This window comes from Oncorhynchus masou, chromosome 19, assembly GCF_036934945.1.
Source record: "Oncorhynchus masou masou isolate Uvic2021 chromosome 19, UVic_Omas_1.1, whole genome shotgun sequence".
Taxonomy (NCBI): domain Eukaryota; kingdom Metazoa; phylum Chordata; class Actinopteri; order Salmoniformes; family Salmonidae; genus Oncorhynchus; species Oncorhynchus masou.
In genome coordinates, this window is record NC_088230.1 from 33,038,182 (window position 1) to 33,059,995 (window position 21,814).

Sequence of the window (21,814 nt, forward strand, 5' to 3'; positions counted from 1 at the left end):
CCAGCAGTTATTGACAATTAGACATACACCTTCGCCCCTCGTCTTCTCAGAAGTAGCTGCTCTGTCCTGCCAATGCATGGAGAAGCCAGCCAGCTCTATATAATCTGTGTCGTCGTTTAGCCACGTCTCAGTGAAACATAAGATATTACAGTTTTTACTGTCCCGTTGGTAAGATAGTCTTAAACGTAGAATGTCCCGTTTGTTTTCCAATGCTTTGCACGTTGGCCAATTATATGGACGGTAGTGGTGGTTTAACCCACTGGTTGGCAAATTATTACAAGGCACCCCGCCCTCCCTCTTTTTCTACGTCTTTTCTTCAGGCAAATGACAGGGATTTGGGCCTTGTCTCGACGAAGCAGTACATCCTTCACGTCGGACTCATTCAAAAAAAATCTTAGTCCAGTTCGAGGTGAGTAATCGCTGTTCTGATGTCCAGAAGCTCTTTTCGGTCACAAGAAACAGTAGCAGCAACATGTACAAAATGAGCTACAAACAATGCAAAAAAAATAAACAAAATAGGGCAGTTGGTTAGGAGACCGTAAAACGACAGCCATCCCCTCCAGAGCCATTATCACACCGTCATTTGGGGAAGTAACAATGCCCGAATTATCAATCAATCAATCAAATATATTAATGAAGCCCTTTTTACATCTGCCGATGTCACAAAGTGCTGTACAGAAACCCCGCCTAAAACCCCAAACAGCAAGTAATGCAGATGTAGAAGCACGGTGGCTAGGAAAAATTCTGTAGAATGGAGCATTCAGAGCATTCAGAGTTAGCGACAGCAGGCACGGTAGAGAGAGAGTCGAAAACAGCAGGTCCGGGACAAGGTAGCATGTCCGGTGAACAGGTCAGGGTTCCATAGCCGCAGGCAGAACAGCTGAAACTGGAGCAGCAGCATGACCAGGTGGACTTGGGACAGCAAGGAGTCATCAGGCCAGGTAGTCCTGTGGCATGGTCCCAGGGCTCAGGTCCTTCGGGAGAGAGAGAGAGAATTTGAGGGAGCATCCTTAAATTCATACAGGACACCAGATAAGACAGGAGAATTGCTCCAGATATAACAGACTGACCCTAGCCCCCCAGCACAAACTATTGCAGCATAGATACTGGAGGCTGAGACAGGAGGAGTCGGGAGACACTGGCCCCGTCCAACGATACCCCTAGACTGGGCCAACTCCGCAAACCACCAACTTACTACGCTGAGACGAGGCTGAGTATAGCCCACGAAGATCTCCCCCGAACCCGAGGGGGCACCAACCTGGACAGGAAGATCACGTTAGTGCCTCAACCCACTCAAGTGACACACCCCTCCCGAGGGACAGCATGGAAGAGCACCAGTAAGCCAGTGACTCAGCCCCTGTAATAGGGTTCGAGGCAGAGAATCCCAGTGGAGAGAGGGGAACCAGCCACGCAGAGATAGCAAGGGCGGTTCATTGCTCCAGAGCCTTTCCGTTCACCTTCACACTCCTGGGTCAGACTACACTCAATCATAGGACCTACTGAAGACATGAGTCTTCAATAAAGTCTGTGTCTCTCACATGGATACATTTTCTTTCTAAAGTATATATTTTTTGTCATGTTTCTACAGGTATCTAGATGATATTTGTCTATGTGGATTGGCAAACGGTAAATTCTGGTACTTACAGAGAGTACAACACTGGTAGCAGTTTTGGTTTCCGTCCTTTTGAAAAGGAAGATATTTATGTTACATTTTGTAATCCAGGGATTTGTTTTACTATTTATTGAGAAGTGGAGCAGCCAGGACCGGAACTCCCTGTCATATAATATGATGTAGAAATAATTAGCTTGATCGTGGTTTCAGAGCCTTTTCAACATTTAGTGAGAAACTGTTGATAGTTTGTTTTTTGGTGTGAAGTGGGACATGTAAGTTTCAAAGAGACTTATCATAGTTTGTTACACAAGCGTTTAAAGAAAAACATAGCCAGGAAAGTAGGGCCTGTGGTTTGGACAGGTTACAAGACACACCATTGACTAGTCCTGCGTGCATGCACATGTATGCTCAACCTTGTGCATACACACGTGGTCAAAACCTTAAAGGCTTCCTGGAAGCGCTAAAGTCATGTCTGTCATTTGAAGAAGCAGTAAACAACTACCAAATTCACATCCTCTCTATACTCTCTGGAGATCAATCCATCTCCACTGGATAAGACAGCACAGCGTCTTCCGATCCGTTTTTTTCTAGGTTATGACAGGTCGCCTATTGTGTCATTGATGCTGAAATCTTTTCAAACCCTAACTCTTGGGCTAAAAAACACTCTCAATGGAGAATATGCTATGGAAGTGCTTTTTAGTCCAGGAACCAGCTTAATCTGGGTCTGGGGAAAACGGCCTTGAAACCCTAACAGAACAATCACGCTCAGGTGCCCGTCCTAGCAGTGCTTCTTAGTGCAGAAAGTGACAGACAGCTAACAATAGCATGTGTAGTAATGCTGTGGTGCGTGACTGATTATGTAGTGTAGTAATGGCTTAAAGGGGACCATTATCGTTGTGCTAACAGAAGGAGATAGAGTAGGGAAGTTGACCCTATAAGCTGATCTAAGGCCAGTTTATATTTTCCCTCCTAATCATTAAATGGGCAATCTGCAGTTTCTACATACATTTTTGGACTACAGTATGGAAGAACCCAACATTTAAACTCCATTATTTGTAAACAAAGTAAATGTAAACAAACACTGTATAGCCTTGAAATCTTTCTCAAATTAACAAAGGGAGGTGTGGCCCGACAGAGCGAGAGAGAAAACGGTGTGCTGCAGCACCCCCTGAAAAATCGGAATACATTTTATTTTATTTTTTTAAATGTAATGTTGTGTATTTATGTTTTTATCACTAGGGTATTGTACTGAGCCTTTACTAGCTGTGTTGCAATGGACCGATATAGCCCTCTGTAGCACTGGCCCCAAAAAACGTTTATCTCATGTCTCTCTCACTCTCTACCTCCTCTTTATCCCCCCTTATTCTCTTCTCTCACCCTCCCTCCCCCTTCTTTTACTCCCTCCCCTCTCTCCCCCTTCCTAACTCCCCCCTATTCTCTCTCCCTCCTTCTTACCCTCCCTCAACCTCATCTCTCTCTCTCCCTCTCCCTCCTCTCTCTGTCCTCTCTCTCCCCTTCCCTCACTCTCCCCTTCTTTATCTCTCTCCTCCCCCCCTCCATTCTCTATCCCTCTTTATTTTCCTACCTCTGTCTGTCTGTTGACTCTCTCTCCCCTCCCTCGCCTCCCTCCCTGTCCCTCACCCCCTTCTCTCTCTCCCCCTCCTCACTCCCACATCCCTCCTTCACCCGCTCCCCCTCCCACACACCCCTCCTCTCTCCATTCTCTCTCCCTCCTTCACCCGCTTCCCCCCCGCACCCCTCTCCTCTCTCCATTCTCTCCCCCTCCTTTCCCTGCCTCCCCCTCCACTCATCTCTCTCTCCATTCTCTCTCCCTCCTTTCCCTGCCTCCCCCTCCACTCATCTCTCTCTCCATTCTCTCTCCCTCCTTTCCCTGCCTCCCCCTCCACTCATCTCTCTCGCCTTCTCTCTCGCCTTCTCTCTCGTACAGACAGACAGACAGACAGACAGACAGACAGACAGACAGACAGACAGACAGACAGACAGACAGACAGACAGACACTCATACGCTCATACACACAAAACACACACACATATAGACGCTACACACACACACAGACACCTTTCACACTCCTCACACATGCTGCTTCTACTCTGTTTATTATCTACCCTGATTACCTAGTCACTTTTACCCCTACCTACATGTACATATATCAATTACCTCAACTGCCTTGCACCCCTGCATATTGACTCAGTACTGGTACTCCTTGTATATTTTTTTGTTATTTTATTGTGTTACTATTTCCTTAACATTTTGTTGGGCAAATTTTTGTTACTTTTTAACTCTGCATTGTTTGGATAGATCTCTTAACTTAGTAAGCATTTACCTGTAAATCAAATGTATTTATATAGCACTTCTTACATCATCTGATGTCTCAAAGTGCTCTACAGAAACCCAGCCTAAAACCCCAAACAGCAAACAATGCAGGTGTAGAAGCACGGTTGCTAGGAAAAACTCCCTAGAAAGGCCAAAACCTAGGAAGAAACCTAGAGAGGAACCAGGCTATGAGGGGTGGCCAGTCCTCTTCTGGCTGTGCCGGGTGGAGATTATAACAGAACATGGCCAAGATGTTCAAATGTTCATAAATGACCTGCATATTCAAATAATAATAATCACAGTAGTTGTCGAGGGTGCAGCAGGTCAGCACCTCAGGAGTAAATGTCAGTTGGCTTTTCATAGCCGATCATTAAGAGTATCTCTACTGCTCCTGCTGTCTCTAGAGAGTTGAAAACAGCAGGTCTGGGACAGGTAGCACGTCCGGTGAACAGGTCAGGGTTCCATAGCCGCAAGCAGAACAGTTGAAACTGGAGCAGCAGTATGGCCAGGTGGACTGGGGACATCAAGGAGTCATCATGCCAGGTAGTCCTGAGGCATGGTCCTAGGGCTCAGGTCCTCCGAGAGAGAGAAAGAAAGAGAGAATTAGAGAGAACATACTTAAATTCACACAGGACACCGAATAAGACAGGAGAAATACTCCAGATATAACAGAATTAGGAGGCCTGCGTCTTGTGACCGTAGTGTACGTGTAGGTATGTACGGAAGGACCAAATTGGAAGGATAGGTAGGAGCAAGCTCATGTAATGCTTTGTAGGTTAGCAGTAAAACCTTGAAATCAGCCCTTGCCTTAACAGGAAGCCAGTGTAGGGAGGCTAGCACTGGAGTAATATGATCACATTTTTTGGTTCTAGTCTAGCAGCCGTATTTAGCACTAACTGAAGTTTATTTAGTGCTTTAACCATGGTAGCCGGAAAGTAGAGCATTGCAGTTGTCTAACCTAGAAGTGACAAAATCATGGATAAATGTTTACATTTTATATGCCGAGTCATGACAGTCCCCCAATCCCAAATATGAAAAATATGTGACCCCTATGACCCCCAATTCAGTCACTTCCTGTAATCGCAGGAAGCTGAAATTCAATGTACAGCCTACTGGGGACACTCTTTAACGGTCCCCTGTCAAGTCTGTACGTTCTTCAGAAATGACCGTTCTATAGAGGATGGAAGACAGTGTTTTTGTGTTACTGCAGGGAAAGGACCATGTTGAAGATGAAGTAAGACACTTTCTGTTTGCCACAGGAAGCTGAACCTCAATACAGGGCATCCCTATATGGTCACAATTTGTTTTTTTGCAATGACGGTTCAATCACAGTCAACAGGGGCTTCATACTTATGTGAGGGCTGTAGGTAATGCTTTTCTATGGAAGAAAAGCCTTGTTCTCTGTGAAGAGTTCATTTCACATGGTCAGATGTAGCCTTGCGTTCATCGGAAGCGTCTGTTGAACGATCCTGTGTGAATTTTGTTTCTAGCCTCAACTGTTCTACCGATGTCACTCAAAAGCACATTAACTCTAGGCCAGGCTTCAAGTGAGGCCTACCTTTCTACCATGTAGTGGGAGAGTGGAAAATCAACCCTAACCCTAACCCTTGCTTCATCTCCACATCTTTACTCTGAGAGAGAGGTGGGAGAGAGAGGGGAGCAAAATCCCAGTCTACTTGAACAGAGCTATACTCAATCATGAGGCATCAAAGCCAAATGAACTGAATAATATTAAGAAATGCTATAGATGGAAGGAAAGTATTGTGGAAACGTACCAAAAAAACTAAACTTCCTGAACAAAATGTTTCACTGTAATAGTGAAGGTGTAAACTTGGCAGTAGAAAACATAAAAGGTATATTTGACCTCTCAGCTTTCTTATCAAATCTAAAAATGAAAAAATTAAATAAAATGAACAACAATGACAAATGGTTTGATAAAGAATACTAAAACCTAAGAAATAAATTGAGAAACCTATCCAACCAAAACCCAGAGACCCAGAAAACTTGAGCCTTCACTATGGTGAATCACTAAAACAATACAGAAATACACTACAGAAAAAGAAGGAACAGCACGTCAGAAATCAGCTCAATGTAATTGAAGAATCCATAGACTCTAACAAACAACAACACGAAGGGTTATCTATCCAACACGGAGATGTATGGATAAACCACTTCTCCAATCTTTTTGGCCCTATAACAAAGAACAAACAGTAAAAACATGTACATGATCATACAAATCTTAGAATCAACTATTAAAGACTACAAGTACCCACTGGATTCTCGAGGTACATTGAATAAACTACAGGACAAAATACAAACCCTCCAACCCAAAAAGGCCTGTGGAGTTGATGGTATCCTAAATGAAATGATAATGATTATACAGACCACAAATTACAATTGGCTATACTTAAACTTTTTAACATCATCCTTAGCTCTGGCATCTTCCCCAATATTTGTAACCAAGGACTGATCACCCAAATCTACAACGAATTGTCGAGGGTATTGGAACTGTCTGCAGCACCCAGCCTCACCCTACTAGAATCTGAATTAAAATGTCTGCTGTTTGCTGATGAGCTGGTGCTTCTGTCCCCAACCAAGGAAGGCCTATATCACCCAGATCTAATGCACAGATTGTGTCAGACCAGGGCCCTGACAGTAATTCTCAGTAAGACAATAATAATGGTGTTCCAAAAAAGGTCCAGTTGCCAGGACCACAAATATACATTCTATCTAGACACCTTTGCCCTAGAGTACAAAAAAAACTATACATACCCTGGCCGAAACATCAGTGCCACAGGTAACTTCCACAAAGCTGTGAACAATCTGAGAGACAAGGCAAGAAGGGCCTTCTATGCCATCAAAATGAACATCAAATTCGACATACCAATTAGGATCTGGCTACTTGAATCAGTTATAGAACCCATTGCCCTTTCTGGTTGTGAGGTTTGGGGTCCGCTCACCAACCAAGAATTCACAAAATGGGATAAATACCAAATTGAGACTCTGCATGCAGAATTCTGCACAAATATCCTCTATGTACAATGCAAAACACCAAATAATGCATGCAGAGGAGAATTAGGCCGGTACCTGCTAATTATCAAAATCCAGAAAAGAGCCGTTAAATTCTACAACCACCTTAAAGGACATGATTCCCAAACCTGCCAATAACATAGCCATCACCTACAGAGAGATGAACCTGGAGAAGGGTCCCCTAACAAGCTGGTCCTGGGGCTCTGTTCACAAACACAAACAGACCCCACAGGACAGCAACACAATTCCACCCAACCAAATCACGAGATAATTACTTGAAACATTGAAAATAATCAACCAAAAACAGAGCCAACTAGAATGCTATTTGGCCCTATTTATGTTTATTTATTTTCCCTGTTGTACTTTAACTATTTGCACATCATATGACATTTGAAATGTCTTTATTCTTTTGGAACTTTTGTGAGTGTAATGTTTACTGTACATTTTTTTTCTTGTTTGTTTCACTTTTGTTTATTATCTATTTCACTTGATTTGGCAATGTTAACACGTTTCCCATACCAATAAGAGGTGGGCGAGAGAGAGAGGGGCGAGAGAGGTGGGAGTGAGAGAGGGGCGAGAGAGGTGGGGAGAGAGAGAGGAGCGAGAGAGGTGGGAGAGAGAGAGGGGCGAGAGAGGTGGGAGTGAGAGAGGTGGGTGAGAGAGAGGAGCGAGAGGTGGGAGAGAGAGAAGGGCGAGAGAGGTGGGAGTGAGAGAGGTGTGAGAGAGAGGTGGGAGAGAGAGAGGGGCGAGTGAGGTGGGAGAGAGAGAAGGGCGAGTGAGGTGGGAGTGAGAGAGGGGCGTGAGAGGTGGGAGAGAGAGAGAAAAATACATAGATTAGAGGGAGGGTGAAGAAGGAGAGAGAGAAAGAAATATAGAGAGAGGAGGGAGAAAGAGATGGAGAGGGAGGGAGGGTGTCATTTCTGTGATGGCTTTGTCTATGCGTCCATATTGTGATTCTAATCTTACCTCATTGAATGCAATGTATTCACTGAAGCATCAACCCTGTGACACTCGTCTTTTCCCATTGACTGCAACGTACCAGAGGGTATCTTTCCCTGCATGTCTGCTTGAGCGTGTCACTACCGAAAGAGAGAGTGTGCGTGTGTGTGTGTCAGTGTGTGTGTGTTCTTGATATACTGCCACAATGGCTTTGGCTGAGAAGCTGTTGACGTCCTGTGGTAACAGGGTTCCCCTTGCTTTCCCCAGCCCTCCTTCTTCCCGCCCCTCACCGGCTGTCTCGTCATGTTCCGGCGGAAAAAGAAGCGGAGGCCGGAGATCTCGGCGCCACAGGACTTTGAGCATCGGGTCCACACGTCATTCGACGCAGTGCAGGGGTGCTTCGTGGGCCTGCCGCCCCAGTGGCAGAGCGTCATTGACATCCTGAGGAGGCCAAAACCAGTGGTGGACCCGTCCCGGATCACCAATGTGGAGCTCAGGCCCAAGAAGGTACTGTGGGGTGCCTCATGCCCTATCATTGTTATCATTGTTGTTATTAGCATTGTCATAATTATTATCATCATCATTATTAGTATTATCGGTATCATTATTATCATTTTCATTATCGTTATTATCAGTATCATTATTATCATTATTGTCATTATTATTATCAATAGTATCATTATTATCAGTATTATTATAATCATTATAATTATCATATCTATTATCATTATTATTATTATTATTATTATCATATTTATTATTATCATTATCATCATTATTATTATTATTATCATTAACAAATTAACTCTCAAGGCTGTGTTCTTTTTTCAACTCTCGAAAGTGTCAATTTAACACTGGATTCAGAGGAACTAATATGGGCACTGAGTGTTACATTTAACACTGGATTCAGAGGAACTAATATGGGCACTCAGTGTTACATTTAACACTGGATTCAGAGGAACAAATATGGGCACTGAGTGTTACATTTAACACTGGATTCAGAGGAACTAATATGGGCACTCAGTGTTACATTTAACACTGGATTCAGAGGAACAAATATGGGCACTCAGTGTTACATTTAACACTGGATTCAGAGGAACTAATATGGGCACTGAGTGTTACATTTAACACCTTCAGAGTTAAATGTACGGAAGTGGATTTTCTGTTGTCAACTACTGTGCATTTGATGTTCAGTTTCACCTGACCCAAATCAAGTAAATAACAATCATGATATCTGCATGCTTCTGTGTATTCAGTGTGTTTTATGCAAATAGTTTATTATACAGGACTCAGATAAATACCTGTGTGTCTTTATACGTGCTGTAAATGAAAGCAATGGTAAAAGTACACACCTGTTTTAGTGACACCAGGACATGCATAGGAAATACTGAATGACGGGTTTATTTGTTTTTTTTAGTACACAGTTAGAGGAAGCGTTTGGTAAAGCGCTTAATGAACCAACTTTTTGTGATACTCTTTCGAGGCAACATTCTCCCTATGTCAGTATGTTGATCTTTTAGGTCATATTTAATCCTGTGACAAAGAGAGAATCTTAGCTTAGTTTACACCTTGAATGTCACACGGACATGTCACCCATGGAGCGTTAACGTAAACTGCAACAACAACAGAAACCTGTGAGTAAAAACCTTGAGGATAAAGGTTGGTTGCCTCATGTGCCTGTTGTATCCACACCACTTCCCCATGTATTGGCACAAATTACCCTTTTTACGGCACGTTTTGATTGATACATTGTCCTTGTGTTTAAAAAGTAACCTCGCACCTAAAAAGTCCCTCAAGAAAATAATACAATTGTTATGGGTATGTTCAAAATGTGAAAGTTGATCTGTTCATGATCTTCAATCACTGCAAACAGGATGTTATACTAGAATGGCGTATACACAAACATGCTTTAGGGGGATATTGGTATTGAACAGATTGAATATAGCAAATAATGTAATAAGATGAAATTAAGTTAATAGATAGTAGGTAAGTACCAATACTTGCAGCATGTAAATTAATCAAGGAGCCCTTTTTACTCAACAACACACACACTTATTTTGTGTCAGTCCTACATTTAACGTAACTCACCAATGAACGTATTCTTGCAAAAAATGTATCTGTGCATTCAAACTAAGTGAAACTTGTTTGCGACTAACTAAACCAATATACTGTCAAAACTTAAAAACTTCATTGTGTAATACTGCACAGAGATGTTTAACTTTTTTTTTTTTAATTTTAACTATCATGACCACACACACATCATTGACCAGCAGAGCACAGTTTACGCCTACCATAACCAACATTTGTTCTTACCTTCTATTTGCACTCATTGGTTTATGGAAACAGTCCCAGCAATCTCACGGCACTTTTATCAAGCTTCGTGTTGGGTGCAACTGTTTACACACAGGGCTCTATTTTCACACACCATTTAGACCTGACCTGGTTTCAAGGTACACAACAGGAGCAATGAAAATAGTTTCCGAGATACAGTGTCACACTCTTAGACCGCCTATATATTGTTAGTTTATAAACACTCCATTTCAGACTGGAATTCTTCCTTTTAAATATATACTTGGGGTATTTTCACGTGTTTTATTTAGCGAGGGAGTAAATCAGAGGGTGGGGGAAAACAGTCTGAAGGGTTAGGAGTGGGGATTGAACCCCGGTCTCCGATAGGGAGAGGATTATACATGTGCCTACGCCAGGAGAGTTACCACTAGACCACGGGCTCTGCCAACTGCATTTATACGTGCAGACTGGATGTCTATTGATATACTTGACGAGGGGATTCAAAGAAGAGATAATGGTGATACTCTTGAAGTTAATTTTGTACTAAACTGTCGCACAGACTTTTAACACGAGCAGTGTTCAGTCATGCCTAGTAATTCATTAGCTGAGAGGCTGTCAAGAACATGCTCCTGACCCTGATAGCTAACCCATCATCATCATCATCTCTCTCCCTCTTTATTTTTCTCTCCCACTTTCTCGCTCTCTCTGCTGTTCATTAGAAAGATAATTGGGGGCTCCTGTCATTGACTAAGGGACGGGACGTTATTTATAATGAGGGATACCTGAAGAAAAATGGGCTTCTGTGAAATGAAAATGGATGCCCCCCCCCCTTCAGTGAAATATATATTTTACCCGACCCTCCCTGAACCTGAACGCTTAAAAAAACAAGTGAATCTCCCCTCTACCCCAAATAATAATACAATTATTACGAGCCCTGGTTTTAACTTAACACACCAAGCTCTTCACTGACACTGAGATATGCACAGTGACTAAAGGAATTGCCTGACAGAATCTATGGGTAATAGACTATAATTTAGTCTGTCAAACAGGTAGGCCTACCTCTTATTTCTGGAATAGGAAGAAATAGGCTCTGACACAAAGCCCTCGTTGTTAGTAGCCGAAAGTAAAATTGAAATGAAAAGTGTTTAAATGAATTAGGCCTTCTCGAATTAGCCTACTTTCAGCACCCAGTGCGCTGTGCATCTTTGCGATCGCCGCTTCAAAGTAATGTAAGTTAAGTTAATTACTGAAATATGGCTTATTGTGAGGCCAACAACTCTGATAAATAGCTTCATTATGGGCAATGAAACATACTGATTTTATTTAAATCAATTATAGCAGTAGCAAGCTTACCTCCGGTCCTCCTTCTCATCTTCACTCTCCCTCTCAAACTTAAAAGGACATCAGTAGGCCTAGTCCGCATGCAGAGATATTGCATTATTTTGGACAAAATCAAACAAAATTTTTTGGAAGAAGCCTTTGACTTGCCTCCTGAAGTGCCACTGTACACAGCACAGTCATTGATTAGTCATTGATTAGGCAGCACAATAGGGTCTACATCAGCAAGAGCAGGGCAGGCCAGGGCCCATGATTGGGAATGCCTATCCATGGCAGTGTGTAATGCAGTGTAGCCTAGTTTTATGTACACCATCTCAGCAGCGCAAAAACTTGGTAACTTAGAAACGTAGCTTTGCCCTGTGCTTCTCCCAGCATGCTCTTCATATAGCCTATAGTATAGGTTATGAATCATTTGATTAAGACTACACTCGGCACACTTGATATTGAGCGCCCAGCAGCGAATCAGGGATGAGGGGCAGCATCAGGCACACATTGAGATATTATAATTGAGATATTATGATTGAAATGAAAAAAGGATGACCCTCCCCCATTTTCCTCCGGGTAACCATTGCGTAAATTTAGACCGATCCCTAAGTGGTCTGCCTTTGCAGTTAGTATTTTGAAGACTGGGGCCTGAGAGTTGAACTATGACCTCTGGGCGAGACCAGTGGTAAGAACACTTTGTGTACTGTAGGAGAGGTTGAAATATCCCTGACCTCTGACCTGAGGCAAGTCTGTTTTGCACAGAGAGGGATAGGAATGAATAAAAATCAGTATAGGTTGCTTCTTTACACAGCGCTTCTAAAGAGATTATTAACCATTTATATCATTTCTAATTATCAGCCCATGAAAGGGCCTGGTTGTGTCTACCATGTTCCAGAACCAATATTGACTGTTTTTGTTCATGTCCAATTTCTCCCTTTCAGACCATTTGTAGGGGGAGTTTCATAGGACACGGAGACTACATCTCCCACGTCATCTCAGAGATGACTCGTCTTACCGTCACCAGTTCCAACTCGCTCCGGAAGAGCAGTCCTTCGGCGCGGCAACGGGCACGCTCCATGGGGCGTCTGGGCGAGCTCGTCGAAGGGGACACGTATCAGTATGAGGAGCTGGGCCAAGAGAAGCGTCATAACGGCGGTAACAGCTACTGGCAGGTACAAAGCGAGAGCGGCAGCCCCAAACTGGCTCTTAGGAAAACATCCACCCTCCAGCCCAATGGGGTACTGCCTCGGGCAAAGTCGACACATGAGATGAGCACGGCAGCTGGGGATAAACCTGCACCTCTGCCGAAGGGGCCAGTCCCCACGCCCCCTAGAGGAGGCGGCACAGGTCATTATACACGCAGCGAATGGTCCGGACTTATAAATCGGCCGGGACAACAGATGGGGATGCCGCAAAAGGGCAAGGTAGCCAATCAGAGGCCGGCATCCTGCTATAACCTGCAGACCCTGCAGACGCAGCAGCAGGTCAACATGAGGGTCAAGCCTGGGGTCAGTCACCTGCCGGACCTTCTGACCTCCTCCAAGGATACTTCTCCTCAGAGACCCCACTCGTCCTGTGACCTGAAGGTAAGCCTCTTCCGTTTCCATTTAGCATTGATATGTTGAAGCTGTGTCTTGTTGGAAGGAAACATTGTGGTCAACTCAAGACTGGAGTTGCCTACACCTGTCATTGCAGATCACCTGTATTTCTAGTTTGTCGAAGGCCTATGCTAAAATATCTTTCCTGTCATCTCCCAGATGAATTCATTAGGGCCCTCGGCCATGTCCTTACCCAATGGCCTGATCGCAGGCCGAGGGCGAACCCACAGACCCTCACGCTCCTCCTCCAGCTACACCATTGGATTGTTATCACCCATAGTTCAGGGGGCTACCATGCCCCTATTCCCCAAACCAGACAGCCCATCCCAGCCCCGGCCTTCTCCCACGGGCTCCCCGGCCACCAGCTCAACAGGAACGGCCCAGCAGCAACAGCCCAAGCTCGGGCCAGAGCCTGAGCCGGCCAAAGTGACCCATGAGCAGTTCAAGGCGGCCCTGCAGATGGTAGTGGACAAGGGCGACCCGCGCACCTCCCTGGAGAACTTTGTGAAGATCGGGGAGGGCTCCACGGGGGTCGTGTGCATTGCCCGCGAGAGGCATAGCGGTCGGCAGGTGGCGGTGAAGATGATGGATCTCCGTAAGCAGCAGCGCAGAGAGCTGCTCTTTAACGAGGTATGCAGTATGTTAATGGGAGGTAAACGGTCAGAATTGGACTGTAAGAAAGGCTAAACTATGTTAGTATATCATTAGGTTGTGGGTTCCTATCTGGCCTGAAGGACTAAAACAAGATAGAAAAAACAGCATGCCTCCATTAATGGTTTAGGACAGAACAGAGGACTTTATTGTATAGTGAGTTGCACTTAATGACATGTAAACCTCACTACACAACAGTTTCTTGGAATTTGAGCTTTCTGTTCAATTAATAAATGCATGTCTAGTCTGAAAGGTAGATAGACACGGACTTTCTCCCAAATGAGCTTGAAAAGCTACCTTTAGATATCATCTGTCTGTCAAGATTGCTTATCTACATGGATAGATTGCCTATCTAAATGGATAGATTACTTACAGTTGAAGTGGGAAGTTTATACACACCTTAGCCAAATACATTTAAACTCTGTTTTTCACAATTCCTGACATTTAATCCTCGTAAACATTCCCTGTCTTAGGTTATTTAGGATCACCACTTTGTTTTAAGAATGTGAAATGTCAGAATAATAGTAGATAGAATTATTTATTTCAGCTGTTATTTCTTTCATCACATTCCCAGTGGGTCAGAAGTTTACATACACTCAATTAGTATTTGGTAGCATTGCCTTTAAATTGTTTAACTTGGGTCAAACGTTTCGGGTAGCCTTCCACAAGCTTCCCACAATAAGTTGGGTGAATTTTGGCCCATTCCTCCTGACAGAGCTGGTGTAACTGTGTCAGGTTTGTAGGCCTCCTTGCTCGCACATGCTTTTTCAGTTTTGCCAACACATTTTCTACAGGATTGAGGTAAGGCAATGCTACCAAATACTAACTGAGTGTATGTAACCTTCTGACCCACTGGGAATGCGATGAAAGAAATAAAAGCTGAAAGAAATCATTCTCTCATCTATTATTCTGACATTTCACATTCTTAAAATAAAGTGGTGATCCTAACTGACCTAATACAGGGAATTTTTACTAGGATTAAAAGTCAGGAATTGTGAAAAACTGAGTTGAAATGTATTTGGCTAAGGTGTTTGTAAATTTCCGACTTCAACTGTATGGACATAATAGCCCTCTAAGCACCTCTTCTCATGTACATTTGTAACCATAGGTGGTGATCATGAGGGACTACCGGCACAACAACGTTGTGGAGATGTACAGGAGTGCCCTGGTGGAAGAGGAGCTGTGGGTTATCATGGAGTACCTGCAGGGTGGCGCTCTAACCAACGTTGTGTCTGAAACCAGGTAAAGGGTCTGTCAATGAGAGGAGCAATGATGTGAAGCTTAAAACACAGAATACTTCCTAGCAACAGTGATGTTCATTAATCATATTATATATATTAATAATAATTTTCAGAATGCCATGACAATGTACACAAACCAAACCCTTTGGGTAGAATGAGATGAGTAATAGTTTGCTTTGGGAAAATCCCATTTGGTCAAGAAGTTATGTCAAGTAACTGTATTGCCACCCACTCCTGCATACCTTCTTTTGTGTTAAAGGAGAAATGTAATTGTTATTAATGCCAAAATAAAGGAGGGTCTAACAATAACACAAGTTGGCACGTGTTGCAACAAGATTCCTCTGTAATTCCCTACTACGTTTTGGTCCACTGGAGAACAGTACAATGTTGATCTGACATAACAAAAGAAGAGAACGATTCACATGATGCTAATGCTAACATGATGGATGTTGTGTCAAAGACAAAAAACTACAATTTTATATCAAAGGCTGACTAGAATGTTGGATAACAAGTTTAAGTTGCATGTCATTTCATACCAGGCTGAATGAAGAGCAGATAGCCACTGTATGCGAGGCTGTGCTACAGGCGTTAGCCTATCTCCACTCCCAGGGAGTTATCCACCGTGACATCAAGAGTGACTCTATACTGCTCACGCTGGATGGGAGGGTAAGTGCGGCCACATCCAGAAATAATGTCTACCCGGTCTGTAACCGGTCTGTAACCTCAGAACACCTTACAAAATATTGCGCTAGCTAACTGTATGTACTCCTGGGGGCAGGAGTAGCCGGGTTTGAACTAACAAAATTAGGGCAGAAACCGTCTCCAAAAGCCCTTACCCAGCACCTCTACCTATCCATCCCCTAATTACCAACCCACCCCTACAGAAAAACCTCTAGAACTCTCAATCACTGAAGAAAAAATCTTAAATTGTGATAATGCGAATTGTATTGATATCAATGGCATAAAGTTCAAGCTAATTTAAAGCTAAGATGAGCATGTTTGAATTTGGCCCTTTCAGTGATTTATAATGTATCCCATAATTTTTATGGCCTTTTATTCATTTAAAAAAAATGTTTTCTTGTATTATTTTCCTAGATCAAGCTGTCAGACTTTGGTTTCTGTGCTCAGATCAGCAAAGACATCCCCAAAAGGAAGTCCTTGGTTGGAACACCGTACTGGATGGCTCCAGAGGTTGTGTCAAAGACACCATATGGAACTCAGGTAAACAGAACAACCAACCAAAACTCTGTTTGTTTGACTGCTAGAAGGTTGTCTCATTCTACAATATGAACAGAGTATCTGAAACACTGATGTGTCCCTCAAACACATCCAGTGACCTCCACAAGTTTAGGGACAGTGACAATTGTGTTGTTGTTTTGGCAGCTTTAATTTGAGGGTATTTTCATCCATACTGGGTGAACCGTTTAGAAATTACAGCACTTTTTGTACATAGTCTCCCCATTTTAGGGGACCAAAAGTATTGGGACAAATTCAGTTATGTGTATTAAAGTAGTCAAACGTTTAGTATTTGGTTCTATATTCCTAGCACGCAATGATCACATCAAGCTTGTGACTCTACAAACTTATTGGATGCATTTGCTGTTTTTTTAGGTTGTGTTTCAGATAGTTTTTTGCACAATAGAAATGAATGGCGCAGCGGTCTAAGGCACTGCATCTCAGTGCTAGAGGCGTCACTACAGAAACCTGCTTTGATTACAGGCTCTATCACAACCGGCCGTGATTGGGATTCCATAGGGCGGCGCACAATTGGCCCAGTGTCGTTAGGGTTTGGCCGGGGTAGGCTGTCATTGTAAATAAGAATTAGTTCTTAACTGACGTGCCTAATTAAATAAAGGTTACATTTAAAAAATGTAAAAACATAAGTGAATTTGTTCCGATACTTTTGGGGGACTGTATACAACAACAACAAAAAATCTAAACTGTTCACCCGAAATGGGTAAAAATGCCCTCAAAATTAAATATGACAGTAGTCTGCACTTTAACCTCATAGTCATTGTATCATTTAAAATCTAAAGTGCTGCGGTACAGGGCCAAAACAACCAAAACAACCAAAACACACACACACAAAAAAAAACACACATACAAAGCACACACACACACAAAACACACACACACTCACACACACAAAAAAACACACATACAAAGCACACACACACACACACACACACACACACACACACACACACACACACACACACACACATGATCCTGTTACTGTTGCCTACACCTCTCCTTCACCACTTCAGGCCGGATACTCCTTGCACTAGATAATACTGCCTGAAACAGACAAGCAGGGTTATCTGTTACCCACCGAGGTATTTTCTTATCGAGATTCAACAGAGATGGAGGGACCTTTTTCCATCCTTAAGTGTGTGTTTGATGTGAGAGAAAGACAGTGTGTGTACGTACTGTCACTGAATGTGTGTGATAGTGTGTGATGTTCAATGAATGCTTGTACGGGATATGACACGGATGAACGTGCCGTTTCCATGGGTGTGTGTGTCAGTGACGATGAGTGCCGTTTAAAATGAGTGAGGAGCATTGTTTTTTTTCATGAGCATGGCCTATTATAGCATATTGGATGACTGTCATTCACATTCCATTAACCCAGTTCAATGTAACATTGATAGGTTTAGGCTACTACATGATACTCTAATGTTCTCTGTACCCGTCATGAGGTTGATACAACATAGCCTTTGAAGGAAATTTACAACGTAGGTGCACACAGGTCGAGAGACGCATCTAGCTGATATAGGATGTAATCATTAGTCCAACAGTCGCAAACGAGAGTTTCTATTGGACAAATTCAAGTATGTTTATCCCCGTTTTGTTCCATTTGTTTCCGTTTAGGAAACGTTTTTCAACAGAATCTGCTTGAATGAATACACCCCTGACCACTTGTAAACACAGCCACTTTGTATTCCTTCTCGCATCCATGCGGTCACCTCTCACCGCTCCCCTTCGCTTGAGGACTTCAATGCACAACACATCATCTATATGTGACCAGGCAAAAAAAAAACATTGTTGTCACCATATTAGATAAAGTAACGTCATAATCAGCATAGCTAATAGAACTAATGCGTTAGTAAACCCACTACAATCCTGCAGTAACCTTACAGTGTACAGTCAGTAAGCAGTTTAACAGTTACACCGGTGGGCCACGGTGGCAATAGATTAATAAAACCAAAAGCTTAACTTGACTTGGAAGAGTTCCAGTGTTGTGTTGGATAGTCATAGCCAGATAGCTAACATAGCATCCCTGTGTTTGAGCAGGGTGTTTCAGTCAGCTACACTAGCTAGCTGCATTTGCTAGCTAAGAAAGTGTATTTTTTTCAGTTTCAATCTGTTTCTATATATATATTTCTCTCTTGCATCTCCTTCATTTTCGAAGAAATTAATTTGTTCAAAATGGTTCAACTATTGTCTTTCTCTCTCTGAGTCAACTACTCACCACATGAGAACCATGAGTCTCCTCGGTTTTGTATTGAAGTCAATATACCCAGAGGAGGACAGATGCTAGATGTCCTCTGGCTACACCATGGTGCTACTCTACAGAGTGCTGTTGAGGCTACTGTAGACCTTATTTGCAAAATATAATAATTGTATCAATCATTTGATGACTTGATAATATTTCGTATAGTTTTATCTAAAAATGATTAATTTTTAAATGTTTTACCCTGGTATATTTTTATTAAATTAACTGAGGAGGATGGTCCTCCCCTTCCTCCTCTGAGGAGCCTCCACTGGTGTGTGTTTATGTTCCTGTGTCGGTCAGGTGGATGGAAGGTCTCTGGATATGCTGTTAGAGGGTACGTGAGGCTCTGTGTGTGTTAATTATTGTAAATGTCTCTGATGTCTGGCAGGTGGATGTGTGGTCCCTGGGTATCATGGTGGTAGAGATGGTGGATGGAGAGCCTCCGTACTTCAGCGACACACCAGTGGCAGCTATGAAGAAACTGAGGGACGAGCCGCCACCCACAGTCAGGAATACACAGAAGGTGAAATAGATATAGATACATACCACACACACACTCACACTAACACACTACTCACACCCCATCTCTCTCTCTGTAGATCTCCCCTGTGTTGAAGGACTTCCTGGATCGTATGCTAACACGGGACCCCCAGGAGCGGGCTACTGCTAGCGACCTGCTGGAGCACCCCTTCCTACTGCAGTGTGGCTCGCGGCAGTGCCTGGTGCCCCTAGTGGAACGATACCGTAAGCGCATGTCCCGCTGCTGACTCGCCCAAACACACAGGATCCATGGTGGCCGAAGAATGGGCTGATCCCCTGACGTCTGACCCTGGGTTAATTAACAGGCGAACCACCGCATTTGTATTGAGTCTCAATACCCACTACAGGAAGTGGATTTCCTGTCACTTGGTGTGTGGATGGATAGATATGGAGTCGATCAGAAACGCCTCTCTCTCTTTATCTTGTCCCTTTTTATTTGCTCCTTTTCTCTGGAATACCTTCAGATCCACAGGAGCGTCCTTGCTCCCTTGTTGGGCAGTGTAGGGCAGGATGGAATTGGATATCTGAGTATAAGGATTTGTTAATTAATTCTATGCAAAAAGTGCAACAAGCCCCAATGCAGAATTTCAGTGACCTGAACCTTCTGTACTGATTATCTCCACCATCGCTGTCCAATTTGTCCGACTGACTTTGAAATGTAACAATTACGACTGACTTTGGTACTATACTTGTTTGGTAATTTGTTCTGTAAAACAAATGAATGACCAGACCCTTTCTACCAGATCACATAGTGGTACCCCTGGACTTGATCAGGGGATGATCTACAAAGTTGTCCCAAGCAGAAGCTTTGTTTTGGTATTGCTGGAGAAACATGTTTTTATAGAATTTCAAAATGGATAAAGTATTTCGGGATATTGCAGATATGAATGTGAGTAGTATAGTAAAGAGTAAGACTATACTGAGTATAGTCAATGTTCTATTGTGGGACCGGTATCCCTGGGAAAACACTATTTTAATCAGAACCGATCACCTGTATTTAAAGTATAAAAATGGATCCGCCATACTTTGGTTAAACATGTTTTTGACAAAATAGGCATGCAATATATTGAAATGAAATAAAATGCGGTCATGAGGTAGTTCAAAATCTCAAGACCGGATTGTTTTGTAGCCTACTGCTGTACCCCTGTTAGCTGACTAGGCTACTGATGTACCCCTGTTAGCTGACTAACCTACTGATGTACCCCTGTTAGCTGACTAGCCTACTGATGTACCCCTGTTAGCTGACTAGGCTACTGATGTACCCCTGTTAGCTGACTAGCCTACTGATGTACCCCTGTTAGCTGACTAGCCTACTGATGTACCCCTGTTAGCTGACTAACCTACTGATGTACCCCTGTTAGCTGACTAGGCTACTGATATACCCCTGTTAGCTGACTAGCCTACTGATGTACCCCTGTTAGCTGACTAGCCTACTGATGTACCCCTGTTAGCTGACTAGGCTACTGATATACCCCTGTTAGCTGACTAGCCTACTGATGTACCCCTGTTAGCTGACTAGCCTACTGATGTACCCCTGTTAGCTGACTAGGCTACTGATGTACCCCTGTTAGCTGACTAGCCTACTGATGTACCCCTGTTAGCTGACTAGCCTAATGATGTACCCCTGTTAGCTGACTAGGCTACTGATGTACCACTGTTAGCTGACTAGGCTACTGATGTACCCCTGTTAGCTGACTAGGCTACTGATGTACCCCTGTTAGCTGACTAGGCTACTGATGTACCCCTGTTAGCTGACTAGCCTACTGATGTACCCCTGTTAGCTGACTAACCTACTGATGTACCCCTGTTAGCTGACTAGCCTACTGATATACCCCTGTTAGCTGACTAGGCTACTGATGTACCCCTGTTAGCTGACTAGGCTACTGATGTACCCCTGTTAGCTGACTAGCCTACTGATATACCCCTGTTAGCTGACTAGGCTACTGTACTGTTTGCCAACACTGGATATCTATGTACTGTAGCTTTCTTATGTCAACACCCATTTTCACATACATTTTTGTCCTTCTCAGAATGTTCTGTATCTGACCCTGTACAGCAGTTTATAGTTTTCATACACTTCAAAAATGTGACTTCACTTTGCACGTAAGTACTTGGTAAGTACTGGTAAAGGACAAAACCTATGAAGGTACTTCTTTACATTTTTTAAAATAAACATCTGTGAACAAATGCTGTACTTTTGTTGCAAATATCATATTGATTATGATTTAAATACAGTTTATAGGCCTACAACATGATATAAGTATGCTGTTGAATCTGCATAAGAGCCTCTGTTAAATGATCAAATACGTATACAAGTCATTGCCATTCAGGTGAGATCATCGATGTCCTAAATATTCACCAGATACCCAGGATTTCTTTCATTTTGAAAAAAAAATGTATCATGTGACCAAGCTTTCTGTGACCATCATTACACCTTATCATGGCATCTTTTAATGTGATGAAAAGCACAAAATGATGGTATGAGTGACAAAGTGTTTCACAGAGTTTAAATAATTGCGGTAATTTTTACAACACACACTATACCAATGTAAAATAAGTGACTGAAAGGTTTCCCAGGGAGGATCTGTGTGAACCTGCCTTATTTTTAATGAGTAAGAAATATGGAAATCTTGTTGAAAAAAAGGATGACAAACAAAGTTTCCGGTAGCAAACAACCCTGTGAATTTCAGCATGACTCAGTTTTCACCTACATAATGTGCGATGACGTTTGCATTTCGAAAAGATTTTCATCACTTATAA

The 21,814-nt window shown here is 43.0% G+C and overlaps 1 protein-coding gene across 2 annotated transcripts in view; it reads left to right on the forward strand.

The window, feature by feature from the left end:
• Positions 1–21,241, forward strand: part of LOC135506196 (serine/threonine-protein kinase PAK 6-like) — a 39,837-nt gene extending 18,596 nt beyond the window's left edge. For both annotated transcript variants that reach the window (XM_064925693.1, XM_064925695.1), the window contains exons 3-10: positions 8,184–8,423; positions 12,470–13,114; positions 13,286–13,756; positions 14,886–15,019; positions 15,558–15,684; positions 16,114–16,239; positions 18,903–19,037; positions 19,114–21,241. In XM_064925693.1, the coding sequence (XP_064781765.1) occupies positions 8,220–8,423; positions 12,470–13,114; positions 13,286–13,756; positions 14,886–15,019; positions 15,558–15,684; positions 16,114–16,239; positions 18,903–19,037; positions 19,114–19,281 (2,010 nt within the window). In that variant the 5' untranslated portion in view covers positions 8,184–8,219 and the 3' untranslated portion in view covers positions 19,282–21,241. The remainder of the gene's footprint in view (positions 1–8,183; positions 8,424–12,469; positions 13,115–13,285; positions 13,757–14,885; positions 15,020–15,557; positions 15,685–16,113; positions 16,240–18,902; positions 19,038–19,113) is intronic.
• The last annotated feature ends 573 nt before the right edge of the window (positions 21,242–21,814 follow it).